The sequence below is a fragment of the Akebia trifoliata genome, chromosome 8 (genome assembly GCF_017979445.1).
Source record: "Akebia trifoliata isolate Shusen 1 chromosome 8, ASM1797944v1, whole genome shotgun sequence".
In the NCBI taxonomy this organism is placed as follows: Eukaryota; Viridiplantae; Streptophyta; class Magnoliopsida; order Ranunculales; family Lardizabalaceae; genus Akebia; species Akebia trifoliata.
The window spans coordinates 12,709,801-12,721,434 of record NC_141382.1 but is presented as its reverse complement, the minus strand read 5'-3'; the positions used below and the strand labels follow the sequence as shown (position 1 = coordinate 12,721,434).

The 11,634-nt window shown below is 34.0% G+C and overlaps 1 protein-coding gene across 1 annotated transcript; it reads right to left on the bottom strand.

Moving 5' to 3' along the window:
* Positions 1-1,511: 1,511 nt before the first annotated feature.
* On the bottom strand, positions 1,512-7,121 carry LOC147396166 (Protein phosphatase 2C family protein). The gene is made up of 4 exons (XM_086450584.1): positions 6,585-7,121; positions 5,056-5,423; positions 3,326-3,562; positions 1,512-2,034 (listed from the first exon to the last, which is right to left on the bottom strand). Exons 1-4 carry the CDS (start codon positions 6,871-6,873, stop codon positions 1,819-1,821), a joined length of 1,110 nt encoding a protein of 369 aa, XP_086306710.1. The 5' UTR covers positions 6,874-7,121; the 3' UTR covers positions 1,512-1,818.
* Positions 7,122-11,634: the final 4,513 nt, after the last annotated feature.

Genomic DNA, 11,634 nt, shown 5'->3' with positions numbered 1-11,634 from the left:
TAAATTAAATAAAGTAGATTAGAATATGTTTAGTCATAAAATCATATTTTATTTAGATCATAAATAATTGAGAGATTCTATTGCCACACCAACTTTTGCAAAGAGCACATCAATAAATCACCAAAAAATTATCACATCTTTGAGTGCTCTTAGTAAAAATTGATGTGGCAATAGAAACTCTCTTATTATTTAAAGGGTCCGTTCCCCACCCTAAGCTTTACCCTACACTTTAACAACATAGAGATCATCCTCACCAAAAATCAGCCTATTCCAAAGCCCCCCATCAAAAATGATTTACAAAAAATGAACGGTCCACGATTTTTCAACTTGTAAACATGGGGCTAAAATTTTTGAAATGGGCTGATTTTTCGTGAGGATGATCTTCTAATCATAGAGATCATCCTCACCAAAAATCAGCCCATTCAAAAACTTCTAACCCATGTAGGACAAAACACGTTTGTTAAAGTATAGGGTAAAGCTTAGGGTGTTGAACATTTCCCTTATTTAAATTCTAAAAAAATAAATTAGTTTAGTTAAAATATATAAAGTCACAGTTGATGTGAATCATCTCATTAATCTCATGTGATGGTGTGAAGTCTGAGATGCCGTGTAAATCTGTCTTCGTTGGTGGACAATCATACAAGATTTGAAACAATGCTTCCCATATAAGCCGTTGTGTGTGAGATGGGAAGATATTATTTAAATAACAAGATCTGATCCCTAAGAAATTTGTATTTTTTCATATCTAGAAAAATACTTGTAAACTAAAACTCTTTTATTTTAGTTTCAGTTTTGAAGTAGTTAAGTGTAAAGTTTGGGAACTCTAGCTATAATATATCTAGTTATCATTAATGGGTTTGGGTAGGATCACATCTCGCTTATAATCCCTCCATAAAAAGCAATTCTACTAGCTTTGGCCTTCTTTGCTCCTTTAATTGTTGTTTCAAGTTTTAGTCACTTCTCCTCTCAATGATTTGGGGACATACATTACTCTACCATTTCATCCCCACCAAAGTCTGAAGAACAATGGGGTGGGGAGGTCAACCCTGACTTCCAATTGTTTCCAACAATTGAGATTGGGTGCAACTTGGACATATATGGGAACTAAAGCAGCATCTAACTCTTTATTTTCCACTTTTAGAGTAGAGTGGATCAAACACAAGAAAACTAATGCTTTTACCGGATTTCAGTCTTCTTTATTTTCCATCTCTATGTCATTGATGCATTGTTGTGCCAGTCACACTGTAACAACCTTCTAAATGAATCGATCATGTATTCATTCAGGAACAATTTGTGACTAATTTAAAAGCATAAATTATTAACAAGGAATAAACACTTGCTGTAATCTCTTTTACCTTTTTTATGATAGATAAATCAGCCACTTAATTTATTAAATTTGTGCAGTACATGTAACATGAGTAAAACCCAGTAAGCAAAACATGAAGAATCGTCTCTACTCTAATGTATAACTCCAGTAAAGGCAGGTCAAAAGTTCATGGTTCAAGTGAGGCTTAAAAAAATTCAAAGATTTGTAATAATTTCCTGAGTTTTTGGAGCTAGCCAAATGATTTATCGTATAATTCCAAAATCATACAAGAAATATAATAAATAAAAAAGATAACCTCTAACAAGATCACTGATACAATTTTACAAATTCGCAGTCTCTTGGGACTTTCTAGGCTCAATAACAATAAAACAACTCCTCAGCTGAGATTCGGAAAGTAGCATCATTTTGACATCTCAAGCAAAATGTAAATATGGTCTTCCGATTGGGCAAAATCAGAGGAAGTTGTAGAGTATAATACCAGTTTTCATGAGTTATCGGTGTACCAAAGCACTTCGAATAGACAGTGGAGGCACTTGTACGGAACCTCTAGAGATTAGGTCGTGATTTAGGAACAAAACAATGACAGTAATATCATCATGGAAGTGGCGCCGAACCTTCTTGTCAATTCTTCTAAGATCTGAGTACCGCATCTCTCGTTTCCTAGCTGCTTCGTGAAGAGCAGCCTTGACGAGCCTTTTAGCAATTCCCTGAATCAATGTGATTCTGTTAGCCCAAAATACATCTACAGATGCCTTGCTATTGAACCACGAGTTCTCACTTTAGATCTCAAAGGAACACTTCAACAGAAGTGCAAATGGTTGGAATATAAACTCATTATTGCATTGTTAATACATAGCCAAAAAGATGTTACATCTAAAATCTGAAAAAAAGTTCAAGTTCTTTATAGGTGCGAGGGGTTGCTAATCTTACAACGAAGTCTAAAAAAGTTTGTACAAAGAAATGAGGATAAAACCCACATTGGACATTTATTTTAGGAAATTCAAGAGGCAGAGGGACCGATATTGAGGTTACAGGGCTTTTACTCAAGTACGAAACTTCTCAACATGTTGGGCATGCAGGGAAATTGTTATCTTTGAAAATAACTAGGATACTATGTCTAAAAATATTAAAAACAAAAAAAAAACATAACCATCACAAGCATTATGTCCAACATGACAAGGTATAACTTGTAATAATTGTGTGGCTAATAACTTCAGCACTAAAATTCAGGAATTCGAGAGGCTTCCCTGAGTCCAACTCATATTCCTTTGTTCGAGTGGATTGCATGTTTTCCTCGATTTCAACAATGGCTAAAGAAATGATATTATTATATAGAATTGTATAAACTAGAAATTAGGGAGAGAAAAAAAAATGGTAATGTACATAATTTTATCTCGTACATACACACAAACAGACACATTTTTATGAGGCAGGTATATTCTTACATGGTTTTTTAGCTTATTTGAGGGACCACAGGAGATGAGCAGAGAGATGATTTCTGATGAGGATAGTCTTCTCACCAATTATAAAACTTTATAACCCTACCAAAAGTAGATAACAAGTTGGAACTATTCATTTCACCATGAACTTTGTATCCATTTTCAGAGTTAGAAATTGCAGAATAGGTTGATTATCCTCTGTAAAAATTGGCCTTCGAAAAATGAGTTCAATAGTAGAAAGAGCAACTCAGATGATAGGTAATAGTTTTTACAACAAGCTTTACAAAGTTTCTTTATGTTAAGGATTCCTTTGAAAAACCCACAATAGATCTCCAACAATATTATTAGCATCCTATGAGGCATTGCTCCCAAATCTTATACAAAACAACTATAAATTAAGAATTTGCTTGACCACACACATGGAAACATGCATTCAGAAAATTGAAACATGAGCATTAAACCCTTTCACAATTACACAAACTGCAAAACAAGAATGAATTTTAAATGCAGAATAAAAAAGTGATAGAAACAATAAGAATATAAAAATGCAAAATCTTACCGCACGTGGATGATTATGCACAATTTCCACAGCGTTTTCATTGCTCAAATGTTCCCATAGACCATCAGAGGCAAATATAAGAAAAGAATCATTTGGTTGAAGAGGATGAGTGAGAATAGATGGATTGGCAGTCAAGATGGGCATGTTCATTGGTTCAGGAAGTCTGAATTTCGCATTAATTGGTTCCCTGTTAAATTGGGCATGTTTCATATATACGTCACCTATAGATCTAGAAACCTGATGATCACAAACAGCAAAGTCATCAATGGCACAAACATCACCATTCAGGAAGGAAAAAGGCCGAGAGAACTCGTAAAATTCTATGAAAAAGAAAGTGAAGTTGCAAACCCAACAATATATTTTGTTCTTACATTCATATTAGATTTATGTAAAGGAAACTTCGTTAAATTTGACATTCAGAATTCAATATTTAAATTTTCCATTTTTTGGATTAAATGTACACGATTAATGCATTTCTATATGAAGACACTAAGACAATAGAATATTCTAGCATCATAATAAATAGGTTTTGGGAGTAAAATGATTCACAAACTTGCAAAACCATACAGCTTGAACTTATGAAAGCTTGATTAAGATAAATTATAATGCATATATCTTGTCGAAAGTTCATTGTCATCACCCCCCTCATCCCAACTCCAGGCTTCAAATCTTTAACTTGTACGGTATAAATTTAACTAAACAACCACCTCAAAAAATCGTAATATTGGGATAAGTAGTTATATCTATATATATTAATGGTTATGCACATAAAAAATGATACATCCAACCATCCATAAAACACAACGGTTCGCATCCCAATGTTTACCTCCCCCTCCCCCCGACACACATAAGAAGGGTTAGGATTTAATTCCACCACGAATCTCGAGGAAATTTTCAATTTATTCCTTTCTCTCATCCCTTTCTAAGTATACCCCTCAAATTTTATTGTCTTTTTTCTTTTACCCTTTCCAATTATACCCCTCTAACTTTATTCTCTTTCCTCTTCTCCCACTTTTCTGATAATACCCCCAAACTTTATTGTCTTTATCCTTCTGCCTCTTTTCAATAATACTATGACACAACTTTATTATATTTCCTCTTTTATCCCCTTAACCCCAAAGAGGATGATCGTGTTGTAGGCACAAGCAAACACTAGTTAACTTATATTAGTGATGAACTAGGTTTTAATAGTGTAAAAGCTATAATTTTGTGGCCACCTTCCTAGCAAATTATAAGTTCTCAACTTGGATTTTAGATGCTCGCATTTGCTAATGGCGTGGTTGCAACATACAACTATTCTAGATTTCTAGTGAATTACATGACAAACAATTGTTGGCAAGTTAAACATGGTTGCACTAAATTTAACAGAAGCTGAGTTCAGTGGTGATACACCCCATTCTCTATGCCTACAATGAGATTGAATGAGTTGCCTCATGGACACCTAAATTCTACATCCTTGAAAATGCTGACAAATACACAATTGAATTTCTGGTTTCTCAGATCGATGTGGCTCATACACGGTGGGGACAAGGTTGGAACCCATTAGAACACTTTAATAATGTAGTGACATGAGATTGTAATAGAATTAAAAGCAGTTTAATGCATCATTCGTATCAAACAAATAAAGAAGACACCACAAGCTTCAGCATTCCACATAAGAACCCCTAGAAATTGTAGAAGAAGCACATAAGAAATACCATGAAACAGCAAGAAAGTAATTGTGAAACAACCTGAATAATGCCTTTTACTCTCCACACTCCATGTTTAAGTACAACTATTTGCGGATCGTTTGGGTGTAATCCTCTAAGCTCCTGTCTCACAGCCTCCATGTTAGCATTGTGTTCAGTTGATAATTGTATCGCAGCAATTTCACCAGTGTTACCAACTTTTTTCCCCAATACAACACGGGAATCTCCAAGATTTGCTATGTAGAGGGTCCGATGATTGATCACTCCAACAAGACAACATGATCCAACGGTTGCCATGTTTGGTCGAGTATTCCATTGCTCGGAAACAACAGCAGTAAACCCTTCCTCTGTCTGTAAAAAGGCTCTCCGAATGGTCTCAGGTGTCACACCTTGGGCCTCTATTGAAATCTCTGCAGAAAAAAAAATGCCTAAGCACTCAGAACTAAGATGAGTCCTCTAATGCCAAGCCAAAACTCTAAATTAAAAACGACATTTGGGACAAAATGTGCTCTATCTTAATATCCCAAGATGTTAAAACCCAAGAAAAGAATAAAGCAAGGAAAGACACAAAATCGAACAACTAATATATAACTAATCAGAGGAACTCTATCTCATCTCTCAAGAGGAGGAAAGAAAAGAGATTTTTTGCCCTTTTTATTCAATGTGTCCTTGTGAGAGTGTTTTGGTAGTCTAAATAGAGGCATCTAATGCAATGTTCCTTTTAACCCCACGTGCGAGATAGCCCTCGTAACCAAATTATGGTTGATATTATTTTAAAAGGAAAATAGGGCCTAATTATATTTTTAATTCCACATCAACCTTCCTACAAGTTCAGCTCTTATCTTCTGACAAGACAGATGAAGAAAAAAGAAGTGCTGGAGTCAATAATCTCTAATGTTTCGGGATCAAATAGTAGCAATAGTTTGAGAATTAAAATCCATCAAGCATAAACATTATACTCAATCATTATATGTTAAAATATAATTTGTCAAAAGATACAAAATTTCCCTTAATCCTTTCTCTTGGGTTTGTGAGAAACAGAACCCAGACATAAACATCTGTAGATAAGATTCTTCTTTGCAAAATGCATTGTCACGTGCAACAGAACCTTCATAAAAAAAGTTCTCCACCTGAAAAAGGGTGGTCAAGAAACAGAATTTGCAACAAATTTCATAAATTTCGATTTTTTTTAAAGTTAAAGCAGTACCAAATTAAGATTGAAATCATACTAGCAAGTTTCCCACATTTACCTACCAATGGATTCCACCCAAAACAAAAGCGGGCAAAAAATTTCCCAAAAACCAAAAACAAAATTCAAACAAAGTTCCTGAATCAAATTCACCAACTCGGCAATTTTATCAAATCAACCCGGTAAAGTTACCTCATTTCTCCATTAAAATCCCACACACACAAAAAGTCAAGAATCGTAAATTTCACCAACTGGGCTAATTTATCGAATCAACCGCTAAAGTTACCTCATTTCTTCATTAAAATTACACAAAAAACCTGATAAAATTTAACAAATCGAATCAAACCAAGATTAAAAAAACAAAAAAAAAAACAAAAACGACCTTGAAAATGTCGGAACAGATGATCACAGACATAACGAGCCGCTTCAGGGCCTCCATGACCATCGTAGACACCAACAAACGTGCCAAGAGGTCCCGACTCGATCTGGCTCTGATCCTCAAGAACCTGGTTGGCCTGCACCACAGCCATGGAAAAATCACCAGACCCATACTTGCCTAAATCACGAAACCAGAGCAAATCATCTTGACCGATTCCACCACCACCATCAGCATTGGCGCCTAATGGGTTCCAACAAAGGGAAAAAAGTTTTCTCATTAAAGCTCCAAGCATCCCACATCTCTCTTTAAAAAACCCTAATTGAATCTAAAATCGAAACAGACATGTTTTTTTAATTCTGGTTTTAATGGTGGGGTTGGGGTGCGCATGATAAAGAGGGGAAGAGGAGCGCAGATTAAGGGTAGGGAGGGGAGAGGAGGAGATGGGGAGTGCTCGGTGGAAGAGGAGCAGTGATGTGGTTGTTTGCTTTGGAGAAGATGGCGTAGGGAAGCCCTTTTTTGTTTGGTGTAGTTTTCAATGTTACACCAAACGACACCCGCATTTTCTTTTTTTAGTATTATTTTTATTTTTATTTTTTCAATTTTAACGAGTGAGGGGACCTTTCAAGCTTTTTTTTTTTTTTAACTCATAGAAGATAGTGCTTTCAATGGAGCGGATCAGACCCCAAAATCGGATTTGTTCCTATCCGAAAGCTTTGGATTTCGATCGGTGTTTCGGACTCCAATAAGATTTCGATCTGCTATCTTATTGGATTGGATCTGGATCAATCATATCCCAATCCGATTAATATGTTTGAAACTATAAAAATTATATAATATATTTGTTGAGATATAAGGAGTTTATTTAGATTTTGCATATAAAATCGGATTTACCCTGGTCCCAACCCAACCTGATTGTTAATGGATCGGACTTAGATCTTGATTTTAATATCGAGTTCCAATAAAAAATACATGTTGATACTTAATGGATTAGTCTCGGATCCGAACCATTGACAGTCCTACTCATAACCATCATGAGTCACATAAATGGTAAAAATAGAAAATGGGTCAAGTACACCTGGTCTTAACTAAACCAACTAAACCAGATTTATAGTAGGTGATTCGATGGGCTTGAGAGTTTTGGATTCTCACGAATATCTTGATTTTTTTATTTATTATATATTATTATTTAACATTAAGCATGTTTTTTAAGAGTTCAACAACTCGGTGCTAACATGATTTAAACCCAAGTATCTAGTATTATCACCCAAATTTTAAAGTTTATTTCATTTTTCTTTTATCGATAAACTTGTTTTTAATGAGTTTAGTAATTCAATATTGACATGATTTAAACTCTACCTTCTGGTATCATCACCTAAAGATTTTTTTGACAAAGGTGGCTAACACCTGCTTTGAGTCATGGGTTAGTTGTGGTTTGTGAAGTTGTATGATACTAGTCAATAAGGAGTTACTCTTAATCATTTGATAAAAAAATTTGTAAATCAAATTGGCACCAAGGTATTAAATTTCAATTTCGGTGTCTATTTCGGTTAGTCTAGAAATGAAAATACTTCGACGTGTGAAAAGGAATACAATTTTTTGGAAATAACATAAATATTGTTGAAATTTTTATTAATCTTGTAGGAAACGATAAAATAGGCATTAAAACATACTCATTAAGTCATCAAAATACAATAAACTATCATATGGAGTGAGAAATTGAATATCAACAACATTTTACCACACATATGCACATGTATTGAGAGGCTGATAGTGGACATAACAATAATAATGTTGCATTAACTACGTACAACTTAATATGTAAGACATTAAAATGAAGAAATTATTAAGTCTTGCATTCATGTATAATTATATTTCTTTTATTTTTTGAATAAATTACTAATGTATCCAACTAAATGAAACATGGTTGATTGTATATATACCTATATAAACGTACTAATACGCTTAGAATACTTTAAAATAAGATGGTATATATAACTAACTAATCATAACTCATTTATACTAATGGATAAATATTCTATGCAATTTTTATTAGTAAATACTATGCGTAATTTACACTAAAAACAATTATAAGTTCTTTGTCAAAAAATAATTTATTTTGGTTAAAATTTACTATTCATTAAAATACTTTCACTGAAATACTATATTTTTATACCTAAAAAATGATAATGTCAAACAAAATTTACTTTTCATTAAAATATTTCATGAAATGAATAGTTATTTCCAACAAAATATATACAAAAAAAAAAAATTGTTGGTTAAATTTCGTGTCGGAATTTGTGGAAATAAAAAACTACGATTGGCACCCATATCCGAAAGGTAGGGATTTGAGGATGGAGACCTAAATCAAATTTTCCTAAGAGTATTTTTATACTTTTACTAATATTATGTAAAATTCTACTGTTCTTGAGAATATATGTTTCTCTTTATTTAGTGAAAGTGTGTAATTTGTAATAGAGAGTCTTCATAATTCATAATGGGATTGATGTGGATTTATGCACGTAACTCAACCTTAATGGAACCATATAAATCTCTATGTTTCTTGTATGCTTGTTTCTTGGTTTACTTTCTTATATTATTTTTCAATGAATTTCATTATAGGGTTTTAGCTCTTTGTCAGGATCGAAAGCTCTTTACTATCTCTACACATGGGATGCCTCCCAATAGTAGGTACATAGCTGTTTACATGGGTTTCTTGAAAGACAAATAGAAATAATCTAACTGCTACTCCAGTCTACACATTGTAAAAATCTTCATTAATTTTCTTACTAAAATTCCAACCTCTATGACATATTTTTTAGAGTCATGCTGGAATGACACAGGATTTACTGCAATTCTTACAATTCTGACGTGGAGATGCGCACAAACCGTAGATGATTTTTACTTATATCATGAGAAAACACATCTACAGTTATGTGCGCACCTCACGTCAGAATTGAGCATCGAAGTAAATGCTGTGTCACCTCAGCATTAGTGTATTTTTAATGAATAATAAAACTTTGATTTCTTGATTTGTCTATACCCTCAAATTCATCGTTCATTTCCTCCAATATTCTATCTTATTAGGAAGGTTGGAGGAAGAATCTCGTCATTGAAGATGAAGAAATATAATAATAAAAAAAAAATCATCCGAAAGGCTCAAGATGATGGGTTTTGAGATTAAAAAAAAAAAGGTAACTAGTCTATGACAAGTAATTGAAGATGAAGATATAATACATATTGTCATTTTACAGTCTTTCATAAAAGACCATAGTCAAGGAGATCTTGTTATCTGTTTGATAAAATAAGAAGGTTAAATAAATATGGTGGGGTATCCCTATTTTAAGTTAGGTTTTAACATTTAATTGTTGTCCACTGGAATCTTATTTGTTTAGAGATGGGCACTAGTCTGTTTCATTGTATCATAAGTCATGTTATGAGCTATGACATAATCCAATCCAAACTAATTATTGGGTACCACTGAACATGATTTTATTTCAAGCCTATGGCTCTGAACTTTTGTTGGTATGATTTTGAATTTTCTCAAAACTAGAATATTTTTAGAAACTGATTTTAGAATCTAAAAACTATAATATATATTACTTTTGATTGCGGGAAAGCATAAAATTTCAGAATCCAAACGAATAGCCCAAAATTTAGGAATTGAACCATATGTGATCTAGACCTATGTTATCCAATTCGATTGTACAGTTCAGATTGGGTTCATAAAATCAAGCAATCCATTAACCCAAAGAATTTTGTTTGGTTTTGCAAGTCAAAGTATGTTTATTCTCAATAATTTTTAATTGATTTAGTGAACCAAACCAATTTATTATATCTTTATTCATTGTTTATATTTAAAATTTAAATGTTTATATTAATTTGTATTTATAATTGAATTATATTTATGCACAAGCGAACCAAGCTAACGAATCAATTTAGGGATCAAAACTAACCAAGAAACAAATTATCTCTTCCTACCTATCCGACGAACCAAAATTCATTCTAGAGTGACAAATAAAAAATCACGAAACCTACAAATATCAAGAACAAGATGAGGTTTTCAGCAAAGTTAAAGATAATGGATTAGAGAAGAAATCCAAAATCATTATTTGTACAATCTCAAAAAAAAAAATTTCTTTTTCTTTTACTAAATCTTCACACGTTTATTTGAATTAATCAAACTAAACTCCACCGAATAATTGCCGAATCAAACTTGGTTACTATGATCTAGACCCTCCCTATTTACATGAATGGAAAATTAATTTGGTGGGTAACGGTCGAGAAAAGAGCACCATCTTTTCTCGCCAGCCAGAGATCTAATTGGTTTTGCTTAGATGATTTGTCTGCCCTAACACCCCCATACCATCTGTCACCAGATGGTTGACACGTGGGCCCATACTGTTAATCTTTGGGTACTAAGATCCCCCGACAACCCGATTGGATGGTTTTACCATCTCTTGTGTCCAACTGTCAGACACGTGGGGCTATTAATTCAGCTGCCAGGTGTCAATTTAAGAGATATCTGGGCCTACCCCATTGAAAAGTTGCTTGGCTCCAGCTCTTTTTGGCCATCTCATGTGCAATGTAGGGAAAACTTGGTCCGAACCCGACAGAACATGAGTTGCTACCAGTCTAGCCTTTGAGGCTCCTGGCCCATAGAATAGGCATAATGGGTGGGCCATTTGATTTGATAAGGGCTTAATCATATTTTTTTATTTACGGTCAAGCCCAAGCCTGGCCCAATTGTTTAGTAGACTCCAAAAGCAAGCCTAGACTGAGCTAACTGTCGTCGAGACCTCCAAACGAGCAATCACCCTCTTATGCTTAATGTGGTGGGTGCGCAATGCCCACATGTTGTTTAGGGCTTTGTCTCATATTGGCCTGGCTGAGCTTGGACATAGTTCCTTAGATCCTGCAGGGGAATTCTATTGAGCAGTCCCACCTACTTCCCTAGTCTTGACAAGGGTGTTAACGTGTTGCTCCAATTCAATTTGCAAATAAGGCTTACCTAGCTCGCACCAGGGCTGTCAATGGATCAGATCAGATCTGAATT

Excerpts from the sequence above, each read along its gene's own strand:
- LOC147396166 (XM_086450584.1), bottom strand. The coding sequence starts at position 6,873 with ATGCTTGGAGCTTTAATGAGAAAACTTTTTTCCCTTTGTTGGAACCCA. Across the intron at positions 3,563-5,055 it reads GAGTAAAAGGCATTATTCAG|GTTTCTAGATCTATAGGTGA; the intron begins GTTGTTTCACAA and ends TGTGATCATCAG. Across the intron at positions 2,035-3,325 it reads TGCATAATCATCCACGTGCG|GGAATTGCTAAAAGGCTCGT; the intron begins GTAAGATTTTGC and ends ACATTGATTCAG.